Source organism: Globicephala melas, chromosome 2 (assembly GCF_963455315.2).
Source record: "Globicephala melas chromosome 2, mGloMel1.2, whole genome shotgun sequence".
Classification (NCBI taxonomy): domain Eukaryota; kingdom Metazoa; phylum Chordata; class Mammalia; order Artiodactyla; family Delphinidae; genus Globicephala; species Globicephala melas.
Genome location: NC_083315.2, coordinates 175,046,368 through 175,062,246, shown reverse-complemented (window position 1 = coordinate 175,062,246; position 15,879 = coordinate 175,046,368). Strand labels below are relative to the sequence as shown.

Here is a 15,879-nt window from a genome sequence, read left to right as displayed (position 1 = left end):
AAATGAGGAGCCGTATCTGGGAGAGACCAAAAGCCCTGAGATCTATGCCTATAATTAAAAAAGGCAGAAACAATGCATTCTTCAACAAGAGGGGAAAAGAAGATTCACAGGTAAATCGTCACTGAACTCAGAGCAAATAAGTGCCCTGGGAAAGTCACAAATGATTCAGGTAAGAGATTTTATTTCACGGATAAACAGAAGGCTTCTCCTGCCCCACGTGCGTACACACAGCACGCAAATCCTTTCACTGGTTCTCATCTCCAGCTTAAGCATTTATATTAAAAAAACTATTTTAGGTCAGATTTAATAAACATCTTTTGATTTAAAACTTTAGACTCTTTTAAGTACATTTACGTTTTAAATTGCTTGGATTTAATACTCAAAACAAGACATCCAAATCTTTACAAACCTTTAGAAAGCAAACATCAACGCCCTGGCTGCATCCTAGTGTCCTCCCACCGCAAGTTCTCAACACGTTGAATATCAAATTAATTTCTTATTTGTGTACATAAGTCACAAGCCACAGCGGGAGATCCTATAACCTCCTTCTCTATCAAGTCTCGGAGGTTTTAATCTTTTCCTCAGGTAAGAAGGCCCGGAGAGCTGAGCACCACAGGACACACTCCCCAGGAAGGAGTGCTACGTGGGCGGGGGCCTGCTGAGGAGTCCAGACCCCACAGCTGGGGCCCCTCGAGGAGACACCCGGGAGAGCAGGTGTGTCCGGGAAGGGGCTGCGTGGTCCCCCAACACCCATGGTCAACAGTCACACTCGCGATGTGCAATTGTCCTCTCCTCGTCTCCAAGAAGACAGAGGATGGTAAAGCAGGTGACACTGGTGACCTTCCAGATCGGGGGTCGGCAGGTTTTTTCTGTAAAGAGCCAGAGAACAGTTTTGGGGGCTGTACGGGCCGTACAGTTTCTATCTGTGCTCATCCATGCTGCCATCCTGGTGCAAAGCAGCCACGGATAATACGAAAATGAGTGTGTGTGGCCGTGTTCCAATAAAGCTTTATTTACAAAAAGATGGGGTGCAGGGTGGACGGGGGTTGGAAGTGACAATCCCTGTCCTAGATCAATTCTAAGAGAAGCACAATGTGATTTTTTTTTTTAAAAAAAGCACTTCATAGCTGCTTGGCAATTAAAAAACAAACAGCAAGGACTTCCCTGGTGGCACAGTAGTTGAGAATCTGCCTGCCTATGCAGGGAACACAGGTTCGAGCCCTGATCCGGGAGGATCCCACATGCTGTGGAGCAACTAAGCCCGTGCGCTACAACTACTGAGTCTGTGCTCTGGAGCCTGCGAGCCACAACTACTGAGCCCACGTGCCACAACTACTGAAGCCCACACACCTAGAGCCCGTGCTCCCCAACAAGAGAAACCACCGCAATGAGAAGCCCGCTCACAGCAATGAAGACCCAATGCAGCCAAAACTAAAAATAAATAAGTAAATAAATTTATAAACAAACAAACAAAAACCCAAAGAGCAAGCTAACAAAACCACACAGCTTCATTTATAAACTCAGGATCACTTGAAGAGAATTTACTTTTTTGACACTCTTGATGCTGTTTCTTTTATGCAAAATCCATTACTCACTATAAACAAGGTTTTCTTCTTTAAATAATTTGAAGAAAGTATTAAAAACCAACAAAAGCAGGAGGCGGTGCGTCGTACCTTTTTCTCTAGAGAGTTGCTCCATTCTTTGAGTAAGTTGACATGCTGCACCGCGGAGCTGGCCTCGTGGGCCTTAATCTGCTGGTTTGTCCCCTGCGAGAGTAAAGAGGCAACACGTTACCCAACCTCACTCCGCCGAAGTCAGAGAGACTCATAGCCGACCTCAATCCAGCACTACACGAGGAGGGGTGACTTATTCATGGACGGTTCACAGGGCATGTCCAGCCTCAGGAGGGCTCAGTGGCCCCTGATCTACTGTGTGCAGGTGAGGAGGCTGTTTCGAGAAGAACGGAGCAGCTCAAAGCCGAGACACTGCGAGTTCTACAACAACTATCTCGAGGCCGTGAGCTTCGCTCCTCAAGCTTCTTATCAAGGGCCTTCTTACCTACGTTTCATACTGGTAACAGCAAGAAACTAAATTTTAGATATATCATTTTTGTTCCCTAAAATTTTTTTGCGTTAAAATATAAACGGAAAATGTTTAGACACCTGCAAGTCATAGCTAGAAGCTGCTATAATAATCTAAAGAATATGTAATCAAAGTAAGATTCTAAATGAGTTATTAAAGTATTAACTTACCAGTGAAATACACTGTATTACTGTTCCTAACTATCCTATGTATACTTAGAAAGTTACATACAGAACATAAACAATCTACAGAGTACATAAGATGCAGACCATCTCAGAGTCAGTAACAAGTGTGGGAAACAGTTCTTCATATATTTAACAAAGTAATTGGTGTAAGAATATAATTTGTTTTGAAACTGGAATATTTAAAAGCCACAGAAAGCATTTTAATGATCTCCAAAACATATACTCTGTACATAGAATAGTCATATATATATGTTGATACAAGTATTGCTATATATAAACATATATATATACATACACAGAATGAATGATATATATGTACATACGACATAACAGTGGTGAGGGCTCAGTCTCATAAGAGACTGAAGCAAAGGGAAAGCTATAGTCATTCTTACTCTCAGGCTTTTTACTTTCTAAGAAAATACTGAGATGCCAATATCTCTGTATTGATTTCACAATAATGTACTGATAATACATAAAAATCAAACACAAAATACTTTAATTAGAGTATATACTGCCCTTTGATAGTTCTAAGGTCAAGATATACATTTAAATGAAAACTAATTCAAATTCACTAGCCATCTCCGATGTGTTAAAAAAACAGAAACAAAAACAAAAACCCAGGACCAGCTTTCTCACGGCCCAGGTGTGGCAGTGGCAGAGACCTCCTCTCCACATGGCCCTCCGGGCATGTGCCTGTGGCATGTACATGGAATGCACTCTGGACACACGCACGTGCGATCCTCACAACTGTGCACGGATGCACACACTGCCGAAACCACGTCCAGTTTGCCAGTGACTTACATTCAAGTAACAGCTCAAATTCCATAACTATCTACCTAGAAACCCCACCGAATGTCAGTTCTGCTTGTCCCATTCACTAACTGGTTTTGAATGTAATCGTTCTCCTAATGCATTAACTCCCCCTCAGCACAGGTGTCTACCTCAAGTCTCACGACACCCCCGGCCTAGAAAGCGAGCACCCACATCCGCTGCACGTGGCTCTCGTCACCCGTGCAGCAGGTGACTCAGTTCCATGGCAAAACTGAAAGCCCAGAGCTTGCATGTTAAAATGTTAATAGAATAACTTTCTCTCATGGTGGAATGTCAGTGACTGGGAAGGACAAATGTCGGATACTGACCTGAAAAACGCAGCCATAGCGCTTAAAACTACAGGTGCTGGGGGCATTGACACACTCTGACAAGTGTGCACTCAACTGCAACGGGAAAGAGACGTGAGTTGTGGCACGAACGTTTGCATGAAAATGTTCAAACATATCAAGGGCACAGATAGCATCTGGGTTGTACTATTACGAATGGTGTTTATCAGCTACAGGTGTGTATACAGCATCTGCTTCCTAGACTTATATGCAGTAAATATACAGTATCATCACGTGTATACACATATATACACCAATATACAGAAATACATTTACTATAACATTTCTTAAACTTGCAGTTTCTTTAGAACAAGTTGTTTTGCGACATGCTGTCTGCAGTGCCAGAATTTTAAAAAGAAAGGAAAAAAAACATAAACTGAAATGCACATTTAAAGACTATAAACAAAAACTGCATGAAACACAAAAAATAGGAAGCATTCAGGATGCAGCTGGGTCACACACCTGATATACAGCACACGAAATAGATACCTTTCCAAAGCAAGCGTACACAAGGTCTCATCACTCTCAGTACTTCTGAATGGCCAGAGATTCAAGTAGCTTTTCAAAGACCTCTAAGGTCATTCTAACAACATGAATCTTACGATGGTTACCTCCAGTTCATGGAGGACGATTAGGAGGGGCTGGGAGAGGGTAACTCCCCTTGCAAGGAAAAACCCCTGTGTTCAGCTTAAATGTCAGCAAATCATCAAATAAAGACCACCTACGGTGCCCCCTCAGGAGTAAAGGGAATTGAAATACCTACATTTTAAAGACACAGTGTTTTGTGTTAGGCTAATGCAATTTAAGGATAAGTTCTTTCTTTATTGAAGAGATTCTCATCGCGAAACTCGAGGGATAGATCTTCTTTATAGAAAGCCATCAGACCCTGAATTGGGAGAGTGGCCAGTGAGCGTGGCGCACAGCGGCCCCGGGAACGCGCTTCCCCGCGAGCCAGCGCACACGCACTCCCGGAGGCTCGCGGGATGTGTCACTCCGGTGGGTGCAGGCGGCTTCTCCACCTTCTCCTCCTGTCCTCCAGGACAAAGACATTCCTCTCCCTTCAGGTCAGTATTGAGGACAAGAGTGAGCGGCTCACAGGACGGCCCTCCCGCCTGAGGGACCCACCTGACCATGGCCAAGGCCAGCCCTGCAGAAGGTCTGAGCCAGGGTGGGGTCGTGGTGGCCGCAGAGGCTCTGGCCTGCAACTGGAGGAAAGCACCCCAAGGGTACATTGCAGGTGACGGGCGCAGAAACCCGAAAGGACACCGTGTGCGTAGTAACATCAGTTTGAAAATTTTAAAACATATTCTTTCAGCGCCATCAATACCATCGTGAATCTGACCAGTTAACACCCCTGATGTTAAAATCAGGGTCATGTCGAGGTTGACATTGTTTTCAGTGCACTAACTGAAAGGGCTGTACTTTTTTCAAACTGGCTTTATCATCATTAATCTCAGAGCCCTACAGAATTTACCAGAGCTTGGGGATAAAAGCAAGAATCATCTGTAAACCAACAGCACCTTTCACCAGAAACCCAAGATAAATGCAGGTTTAAAGTTTTTTTTTGTTTGTTTTTTTTAGGTTTAAAGATTTTTAAAAATAAAAATAACTTAGAGGCAAAATGGAGGCAGCTTTTGCCCCGAATACAGACAGCCCTGAGTGAGTAAGAGTTTAGGAAGGTACATAAAACCCAGGAAATTATTTCAACAATACAGACTCTTCGTACATTCACTTTAACAGAGGGACTTTCCAGTTGTGGAAATAATCTACGTGCGTTTCCCTGCCGCTCCCAGAGGCACATTCAGGGGCCCAGAGACCACCGTCGCCAGTCCAGACCCTACCCTTGCCCAGCAGAGTCAACGTCCAGGGAGGGTGCACCTCAGTGAGAGTGGCCTTCGGCCCACACGGGTCCTCTCGCTGTCATGGACGTGAGAGACTGAGCTCCCCTCCCCCATATCCAGGTGTTAAATTCCAGGCTGTTGAAAAGGCTGAGGTGAGCAGGCTCCTCAGATTAGAGAACCCAGGACCAAGAGAATCGGGCGTGGGGACCGGGGGTGGGGGTGGGGGTGGGGGTGGGGTGGGGCACGCACCCACCGAGCCCATAGGAGCCCCAGACGGTTCCCAGAACACCAACCAGAGGGGGTCCAGGTCAGGATCAGATGCGAAAACATTAAGAATCCTTGGAATTGTTCCTTCTGGATATATCCTGATCAAAATGAGGTTACTGCAAAATCTACCTGCCTTAAAGCAAGTGTGCTCGAGGGCAGCGTGATGTGCACAGCCTCTGGGGGAGGCTGCCCAGGTGCCTTCCCAGCGGCCCCTGAAGTGTGGGCACCACCCCTGCACCCACTTGCCCCCCGGCACAGGTCCTGTACAGCACGTGTGGCCTAAGTGGTTCAGGAGTATTTCTAAGTTAACTGATTTCCTTGAGATAATCTTAGAGTGATTCCTAGTTTACAGATTTAAACCTAAAAAGTGTCACCTTTGCTTGCATTGTAAATATTCCCATTTTCTCAATTCTTAATATTTTGCTCTGAATTTACCACTTTGTAGCTTTTAATTGTTTGTTTCTGAAATATCTGACTTCCAAAAACAGCATGAGGGTTTTCATTGTTTTTGTACTGTAAGTTATCACTATCACAATCTGTGAAAACCTCTGACCTCAGCTTTAAGGGAAGAGCGGGGCCCTGAAGGATCCCCAGCTCCTGCACAGGCCCGGCCACACCCCTTACCTCGCTCCTCAGAAGGGTCTGGACACTGCACTTATGAGGGCAGGACACCACCACGCAGGGACACTCGGTGTCTTCGTGTTTCTGAAGGAGAAAGAGAGAGTGTTGCCAACTCTGAAACACAATCCACCTTCCCTCAGGTCCCACCAGCGTTCCCAGCATCCCCACAATGACCCAAGGGAAGCCCTCTGCTCACGGTCATGTCCTTGGGTCACAAGACTCACATCACACTTGGACGGGTCGCTATGTTACACAAGTCTCAGTGCTCAAAAGAATGCATCTCACGAGAGCTACTCAGATATGACTGGTCGGGGCCACTCATGGGAGCACAGCCCACCGGAGGGGCATCCTCACGGCAGCTTCCCTCTAGCTGTGTCCCCTCTGCTGGTGCTTCCCTGACACCTGCGCCCAGGTAGGCTGGGCCTTGGCCTCCCTCACACAGCAGGTGGATGGCAGGGCCCAGCCTCTGCTGGTTGGAGAGAAGGACAGTTCTCCTCTGGCTTCTCAGTTTGGGGTCTGGAAATGATGCTTCTCAAGAGCCTGAAAACAATGTGGCCCACTGGGTGTCTAACCACTGTCCTGATCCCTGGTCGTCCTCTAGTGCGTGGTAAGCGCACACACATTTTGGTGTAACCCTTCTCTGGACGGTGCAGATTTCAGCAGAGCCTGGATGACGGTGACTGCTCAACTCGGTGCCCCAGGCTCCTGCTGGGCACCTGTCCGGTACACCTGTCCACAAGTGAAGGGCAGGCAAGAGCTCCCACGAGGAGAGCAAACCCAAGGCTCTGGAGAGCACCTCCAGACACGTGACAAAGGGCCGCTGCAGGGAGGCCGACGCAGGCAGAGCCAGACCTGCCACGTCACACAACCGTGGGAGGCCAGGCTCCCGGAGGTGGCATCCCTCGGCAAGAAGAGAATGTGGCGGGTTTTCCTCTGAGGCCCCGGGACACTCCCAGTTCTCCTGGCTGGGCCTCCAGTTAGGCCGCTGTTGAGGTGTATCTGGGGCCGCGCTGGCTGCCGGGCCGTCTGACCCAGCAGGCGTGCAGGTCAAGGACACGGCGCCCGAGAGGACACTCCTCTCCTCCGGGGAGGCCTGGAGCCAGGTGCAACAGCATCTGAAGTCCCTCGTCTGGACCAGCACCCTGCGGGCTGTGCAGCGCGGAGAGGACACCTGGACGCGGCCGCTCTGCTCCGGGGCCTGGTCCCCAGAGGCCTGCAGGGCCCACGGTGGGCGAGCCCACGGCTGTCCCGAACTCAGCAAAAATCACCTGACTGGACTGAGCCTGACCAGCACCTCCCAAGAGGGGACCCCCGGCAGATGCCTGGCCGCGCTCAGAATCCCTAAGAGTTCCCAGGTGCCATCGCGCCTTTCGGGGGAAACCTCGGGCCAAACAGCTTCTCTCTGCCTCACCTGTAAGAGGGGGCGTGACCAGCCCTCCCTCAGAGGGCATCTGTGAGGACAGAATCCGTCACGGGCCCGGAGAACTAACATGGCCGACACTCCACGGACGCCACGCCTCCCTCCTGAGCCTGCCCTCGACCCCGCCTTCATTCACCAGGCCAGGCCTGCCCTGGGCGTCAGGGGTGGCCTGACCAGGACAAACAGATGATCACCACTGCGGCAGGGGGGCTGGGAGCGAGCAGCGGGGGTGGTGGCCTGGGAGGGCGCTCTGAGGAAGAACCAGGGGTGGGGGCAGCGTACCGGGGCGGGCAGAGCAGGGGTCAGCAGGAGGTGAGGCTGGCGGCCCGCAGGCCATTCCCATCAATAGCTCTGTGTATCTTGGCAGATCTGTGCAAGGACGTCCAAACGATGAATGTCTAGAAATGGGCTTCTTTGCCCTTCTTTCAAAGGGTAGAGCATTTAAAATGGGATTTGGGGGCTTCCCTGGTGGCGCAGTGGTTGAGAGTCCGCCTGCCGGTGCAGGGGACACGGGTTCGTGCCCCGGTCCGGGAAGATCCCACATGCCGTGGAGCGGCTGGGCCCGTGAGCCATGGCCGCTGAGCCTGCGCGTCGGGAGCCTGTGCTCCGCAACGGGAGAGGCCACAACAGTGAGAGGCCCGCGTACCGCAAAAAAAAAACGACAAAAAAAGGGATTTGGAGGGGTATTGCCAGACTGCCCTCCAATCAGCCTACACAAGCCCACCCTCACTGCAGTGAGAACGCACAGCCCCAGTTGAATTCTATCAAAGTTTCCCATCTCTGACAGTGACCGGTGAAAAACGATGAGCATGATTTGCAATTCTTTCATGATGTGTAGTTGTTAGTATCTTTTTTATGTTAACCATTTATATTTCCCGTGAACTGCCTTTCATAGCTTTTGTCCACTGCAGTGGGTTGAACAGTGACCCCTGAAGTTCATGTCTCCCTGGAACCTCAGAATGTGACCCCGGTTTAGGAAAGAGGGTCTCTGCAGATGTAACGAGTTAAGAGGCCACCCTGGATTAGGCTGGGCCCTGAACCTAGTGACACTGTCCATGTAAGAGGAGAAGACGTACAGCAGGAAGACTGCCATGAGGACATGCAGGCAGAGGTTGGAACGGTGCAGCCGCAAGTCTGGGAGCCCAAGGACCGCAACCCCCAGGAGGTGGGGAGGTGAGGGAGGGGTCTTCTCTAGAGCCTCCAGAGGGGCATGGCCCTGAGGCAGCCCTGGATCCAGACGTCTGCTTCTAGGACTGTGAGGGGACAAATTTCTGTTGTTCTAGGCCACCCGCTCTGTGGTACTTTGTTATGACAGCCAAAGGGATACACCCGTTTTCCAAAAAAAAAAAAAACCTGTTAATCTGTCGATATGTAAGAACTCTCCACATATTAATGAAATCTGTCCTGCCTGTCAAAGCAAGAGTGACTTTGATACACACACAGAACGATATCACGCGTGTGTGGGCCACAAAGCATAAGTGCATAGTGAGCGCCCACCAGGGACAAGGGTGTAACCAACGCCCATCACCTGCAGGCTCCTCTCCTGCCTCGCCCCCGCCTTCTCCGACTAAAACCACAAGGCTGAACCTGCGCTTTTACTTCCTTTGCTTAAAAAAAGGTCTCCTTACACGTGTATGTGTAACAGGTAAGATACTGTTTCGTCTTGGCTGCTTTTGAATTTTGTTAACACGGAATTCCGCCTTTCGACTCTTCTGCGACCTGGCTCAACGTCACGCTCCTCAGGCGGGCGAATCCACGAGTCGCATGAGTGGACTCGTGGATTCCACTGTCACCGCTGTCATACAACCTTCCCTGCTGTGCACACTGTCCACGGGGTCCGCTACAAGTGACGTGTCTGTTCTCCAACAGATGGACGTTTGGATCGTTCCCAGATCTCTCTGCTCCTCTGGTTATGCCTGACATACCCTCTGCAGTGCATGTGCGACAGTTTCTCTTAAACATCTAGGAGAGGGACTGCTAGTTGAGAACATGCGTTTTCAACCTAATAAAATACTGCCACGTGTTTGCCAAAGTGGCTGTACCTGTACGTTACAGTACACAGTTGACCCTTGAACCTGGGTATGAACTGCGTGAGCCGACGTACACGTGGATTTTCTTCACTAGGTGTGCACTGCGGCACTACCCGACCCACGGTCGGCTGACGCTGTGGGTGCGCGACCTTGCCTAGGGGGGCTGACTGTAACGTTATACTTGTGTTCGAGACTGCTCGGAGAGTCTGCGCCCAGCCCCTGTGTCACCCAAGGGCCAAATGTATACACGTTCCCATAAAACGAGATCTTTACAATTCTTGACTTTTCACAAATTAACAGAACTGTTTAAAGAGAATAATATTTGATAATTTCTGGGCTAAATGGAAAAGAAGAGATTTTTTTCTGACACTTTAAATTCTGCTATTAGATTAAAAAAAAACAACTTGAAAATAGCTGCCGGTACCATGGTTTAAAGATAGAAAAGAAATGCTCACGTGAACTGCAATGGTCCAGACAGTCAGTGCACTTTTTGATTTTTTTGATGGGGACCATTTTTAAAGTCTGTGTTGATTTTTTTTTTTTAATTTATTTACTTTTGGCTGCATTGGGTCTTCATTGCTGCATGCGGGCTTTCTCTAGTTGCGGTGAGCAAGGGCTACTCTTCATTGCGGTGCAAGGGCTTCTCACTGCGGCGGCTTCCCTTGTTGCGGAGCACGGGCTCTAGGTGCACGGGCTTCAGTAGTTGTGGCTCTCGGGCTCTAGAGCTCAGGCTCAGTAGTTGTGGCGCACGGGCTTAGTTGCTCCGTGCCATGTGGGATCTTCCCGGACCAGGGCTTGACCCCGTGTCCCCTGCATTAGCAGGCGGATTCTTAACCACTGTGCCACCAGGGAAGCCCTCTGTGTTGAATTTTGCCACAGCATTGCCTCTGTCTTCTGCTCTGGCCCCTTGGCCGCGAGGCCTGCGGGATCCTAGCTCCCCAACCAGGGACTGAACCGCACCTCCTGCGCTGGAAGGCGAAGTCCCTGGAGCCTCGGCACTTTATCAACCTGTATTTTATCAACATTGATGTATCTGTCACACCACAAAACGCAGGACAGGGAGGAAAGTCAGGATGAACTGGGGCTTCAGGCCTAGGTTAAGCAACGGCTCTTTTTAAAAATAACCTTAAGGCCTGAGAGGATGAGACTGTGAGGGTTGAAAGAACAAGACTTGGGAGCCAGATCCCACCACTGCTAACAGGGCGAGGGCCCGGGGGGAGTCTTGGCCGCTTCCAGGTGGGTGAGCAAGGGCGGATGGGTGTGGCCGCCTGCCAGCGACGAGGGCCCCAGGAGCCGGCGGCTGGCGCACAAGCAGCGAGCCCACGCAGGGCGCCTCTGACAGTTATCACAGGTGGACAGAAAGTAACATCTGCCCCAAGACACGCTGCAGCACCAACACTGATAAAACAGTTTTAAAAGTTTTCATCACAAAAGCATAGTAAGATTTAATTTAATTTAATTTAATTTGCACAACTCAGGTCCCAAACTGGTAATTACCACTTTGTGCCTCTGCACCTGCTGTGTCTCTCTCTCCTGTCTGCAGTCAACAGATTGAAGACCCAGATCAGAGCAAACGCCACCTCCTCTCCAAAGCCCTCCTGGACCCTATCAGGCCATGTTTAACTGTCTCTTCCCATACCACCATGTACATAATTGTATATCTGACTGTCTCCCCTACCAGACCGTGAAAGGAAGGGGAGAGACTGCAATCTACTCTTGTGTGTCCTGAGCAACTAGCTCAGGGTCCGGCACCCAAGAGCAGTCAACAAACGTTTCATGACTCCATGTGTGATGCCGTTATTCCAAAACCAACCTCTTTAAGCCTCGGCTGGAGCCCAGAGCTGGTTACTCATAGGCTGTTTAACTGACATGCTTACACTTCTTTCTCAGATGAAAATTAATTCCTGGATTCTATCCTGCAAATAAAGGTAATTGATTTTGGGCCAGAAGCAAAGTGTAACTTTGATAGCAACATAGTAACGGGTAAGGTCAGGAGTACTGCTCATTGGGTACACCGTCTCATTCACTTGAATTTAATTACTGAAGAAATTAGAAACACTACTGCTATTTTTCAAAGGGGAGGGCACAGTTGTTCAAGGTTATTAATAACTGGAAACGACAAGAGAATCATACAGGAAACAGCTTTCACAATGGAAGAATCCCAGGCACAGGAAAGTTATACAAGGTAAGGTAAAATGCAGATCGTAGAATACGTCTCATTTCACAAAGAATAACAGAGAAAACTCTTCCTAAATTTGGGTCAAAGTACTCCCGAATATCCACCAGGAACTCGACTGTGGCCCTCACGCCTGGCTGCTCTGCCACGGTCCCCTCCCATCTGGTGACCCACCAGTCGCCATCCTGCCTCGGCCAGAAGCCAATTCCCAGCCCCTCCAAGCCCAGCCTCTCAGCAGCACCTGCGCCACACACCCTGCAGCTCCGCCTGCCTCTGGGACGTCACTCTCCTGACACTTCCACGCCGGCCACGCCTTTGCTGGGCGACCTCCTCCTCTTAGTATGCTGTAAGCATCATGTGCCCCAGTCCTCTGTCCTCCGACTCTGGCCCTTCTCTCTACTCGCTCCAGTCTCAGGGCTGCAAGTACCCCCTATTTGCCCAGACCACTCCCTATCCCCCCGAAAGCCTCCTCTCTTCCCCTGAGCCCCACTTCAGTAGGACACTCCGGTTGGTCCAGCTGCTCTAGTTACAAACGCTGGGCATCCTCCAAGCTCATACTCCATAACTCGAGCCATCGGCTAATCCCACTGGCTCTGCGTTAACTGTGACCGCATCTGTCCCTTGCTCAAGGCTGCCTCCCGTCAACTTCGCACCTCGCCTCTGCTCTGTGCGAGGGGAAATCTACCTGCTGAGTCTGTTCCATCTTGGAGCCTGAGCCCCCCGCTCGCTGCTGCTCCCTCTGCCCCAGTGCTCTTCCTGCATCGTCCTGACTGCCTCAGAAGGGCCCGCCCTGATCACCCCTCCTCCCCTGTTACCAGTTCGTCTTCATAGTACTTATGATCTCTTCCCACTGGAAGATGAGGGTCACCACTGAACCTGCAGCTCCTAGAACAGTGCCCAGCACACAGCAGGTATGCGGTAAATACGTATTCAACAAACAGACAAATATCTGAAGGTCTCTACAACACTGACTCTTTTTAAAGTTTGTCCTCCATCCCAACACCTGTTTCTCTTTGATTTACATATAAGTGATCGGATTCTAACATGCGCACAATATAAAACCCTGCCAAAATAATGGAGGCATGAAAACATTTTAAATTCTCATCTCTCTCCAGGAGAGACCGCTGCACCTCAATATTGCAGGATAAATTACCCTGTTGAAGTGATGGTTATGTCACAGAGCCGTAAAATGATTAAGCAATCCAACAAGATTTTAGAGGCTATTCCCTGGCACAAGTGAAAAATTCTACCTTTTTTGAATAATCGGTCTTCATTTTTTGGGCACCCCAAATGGCAGTCAATCTAGGCAATGGAAAATTAATTGCATAAATCAAAATGGGCAAAACAAATGAAGCTTAACTCTGAAATAAAGTCAGATGAAAATTGCTATTTACCCCTATCTTGTCTCTTTATTTCTGTCAGAATAGTCATTTAACAAGCTATCCTGCGGACAAACGACATCTGGATGGAGTAGAAGGTGGGTGAGACAAGAAAACACCGCACCTGCAGCGTTATCATTGGGACCTGGCTTCTGCAGTGGCCGCACGTGGCCTCACGGTATTTACAGGCCTTGTCCACGTGGTCACGCAGGTCCTTCCTCAGCACCTTCTCTTTGCAGTCGGCACGGACACACAAAAGTTCCTCAAACTGGCAATCATTCTTCAAATGCACCTGTGAGACAAACAATTCAAAGTTCTTAATCAGCAAAACTCTAATCTGAAATACCAAATTCTAGCCTCTATGCAATTAAATCCCAAAAAAATGTTTCTATCTGCTGCGAGATCAGCTTTTCACAGAGAAGAGTGACAAATGTATCAAGAGACACTGAATTTCATGTTCCATTTAATGATTACTCAAACTATATTGCTTTTGAAGAATTAAGTCAATTAACTTTTCTTCCTGGATAAATAAATGGTTATCTGCTAAGAACTTTGTTTTATTCCAATTCAAATATCTTTCCAGGATAAAATATGATACTAATCAAAAAAACATAAGAAGTTACGTGGAATTTCATGGTTATAAAAAGGAGAAGGTTTTAATGGGCCTTCTACAGTCAAAATTCAATTCAGATTTTTCTACTCTAAATAGGGTGGGGTGTTCAAAAACCAACTGACAGTTCTGCCTATGATGTCATTAAAAATAACATTTCATACCTAAATGGCTCTGACTGCTTTCATAGTTGGTTGTGTCTGAAAGATTAATGCAAACGTGATCTTAAGGGGCCACATCGTACTGACCAGGGACTCGTATTTCTGGATGTAAAGCCGACACCTCACATCCCCACTTACCAGCAGGTGCCCCAGTGCTAACTGCTCTACACAGCCTCTGCCTTCGTTCCTACAGTATATCTGAAGGGCCAGAATCTCTCTCTTGCAGCAATTATCCTTAAACACCTGAAATTGAAAGTTAGCTATTTTAGAGGATTAACATTTCTTAATCGCCACATGCTGCTACTTTAGACAAGGCAAAACCACTGTAAAAATACCACGGGAACATCCCTTAAGCGGGCCTCAGAAAGCATTAAGAACTATTTTAATCTAAGCAGAATGAAGGAGCCACCCCCACTAAGAGACACAATTTAAATAATAGAACCCTAACTACCGCCTTTTATTAAATAAACCAAAGCAAGCAAGCTATACGGAGCAACTGAAGATCACTTTGGAGCAGCACACAGTTGGATTAACTCTGACACACTCAGGACGAGGACACACCAGGACCAAGTTCACACCTGGATCCTGGAGATTTCAGGCACCAGCACTGCCGCAGGTGGGACCTCCCACCAAGGGACCAGGGCAGAGCCCGCTACAACTTGATGCCTTTGTAGATCCTTGCCAGAGAAAGAGATAAACTACTGTAAAAGATAATATTTTGCAGATGGTTTGTAAAACATTTATTTTGGTTCTTGCTCCTAAGGTTATGTCACTAATAACTCATTTTTCACCAAGAAGAAAGCATTAGCCTGCTACGTAAGAAACTTTTTTAAATTTTTTATTTATTTATTTATTACTTATGGCTGTGTTGGGTCTTCGTTTCTGTGCAAGGGCTTTCTCTAGTTGTGGCAAGCAGGGGCCAGTCTTCATTGTGGTGCGCGGGCCTCTCGCTATCGCGGCCTCTCTTGTTGCGGAGCACAGGCTCCAGACACGCAGGCTCAGTAATTGTGGCTCACGGGCCCAGTTGCTCCGGGGCATGTGGGATCCTCCCAGACCAGGGTTCAAACCTGTGTCCCCTGCATTGGCAGGCAGACTCTCAACCACTGCGCCACCAACGAAGCCCAAGAAACTTTTAAAAACATATGTTGCAAAGACTGCGGTTAATCCAATAATGAAAATGTTTCCCTTTGAAAACGAAAACCTCCCTTTAATTTCATTTTTCCCTTGGAAAACAAATATTCTCACTCCTTCTAGCAACACAAGCTACACCGTCCTCATCCTCAGGCATTTCTAAGAAACGCCCACACGCTGACACGGTCACAGGGGGAACAGGGAGCTCAATATGCCCTTCTAGACTCCACAAGAAAAGAAATAGAAACAACAGCTGTTAAGAGTTAAAAATAAACTAATTTGGAGTCAAATCTCATCCTTTGTAAACATGACTTTTTTAAAAAGGTCATAATTTTAGATATTAAAGTAAACAGAACAGGTATTTTTAACCAGTAATAAATAAGCTTCCTTTCTGTGCCATTAAGTTCCTTTCCTTTTTTTTTTTTTCTCCTTTGGCTATGCCTCACAGCTTGTGGGATCTTAGTTCCCCGACCAGGGATTGAACCTGGGTCCACGGCAGTGAAAGCACCAAGTCTTAACCAATGGACTGCCAGGGAATTCCCTAAGTTTCTTAAATCATTTACCTTTAGGGAGAAAAAACATAGAATGAAAATATCAGAATAATAAAAGTACAGAATTTTAGAGCTGGAAAAGATCTAGTATCATTACTACAACTGTCCCATTTCACAGATGGGGAAGTGGAGGCCCCATGGTGGCCACTATCCTCAGTGACCCGCCGAGGGGTTGATCTCGGTCTCCCGGGGCCCAACCAACCCCACATTTTCCCACGAGGATCCATGGCTTCAGTCAGTCTCATTTATGATTCTTCAACAAATCTAG

At 48.2% G+C, this 15,879-nt stretch overlaps 1 protein-coding gene across 6 annotated transcripts in view; it reads right to left on the bottom strand.

Annotated features, from left to right (window-relative positions):
* The window catches only part of TRAF3 (TNF receptor associated factor 3), a 111,142-nt gene that overhangs the window by 14,961 nt on the left and 80,302 nt on the right, over positions 1–15,879 (bottom strand). For 4 of the 6 annotated variants that reach the window (XM_070045010.1, XM_070045009.1, XM_070045008.1 and 1 more), the window contains 5 exons: positions 14,068–14,172; positions 13,283–13,450; positions 6,157–6,237; positions 3,407–3,481; positions 1,674–1,766 (listed from right to left, as the gene is read on the bottom strand). In XM_070045010.1, coding sequence (XP_069901111.1) covers positions 1,674–1,766; positions 3,407–3,481; positions 6,157–6,237; positions 13,283–13,450; positions 14,068–14,172 — 522 coding nt within the window. The remainder of the gene's footprint in view (positions 1–1,673; positions 1,767–3,406; positions 3,482–6,156; positions 6,238–13,282; positions 13,451–14,067; positions 14,173–15,879) is intronic. The other 2 variants (XM_070045011.1, XM_030883309.3) reach the window with 1 other exon arrangement.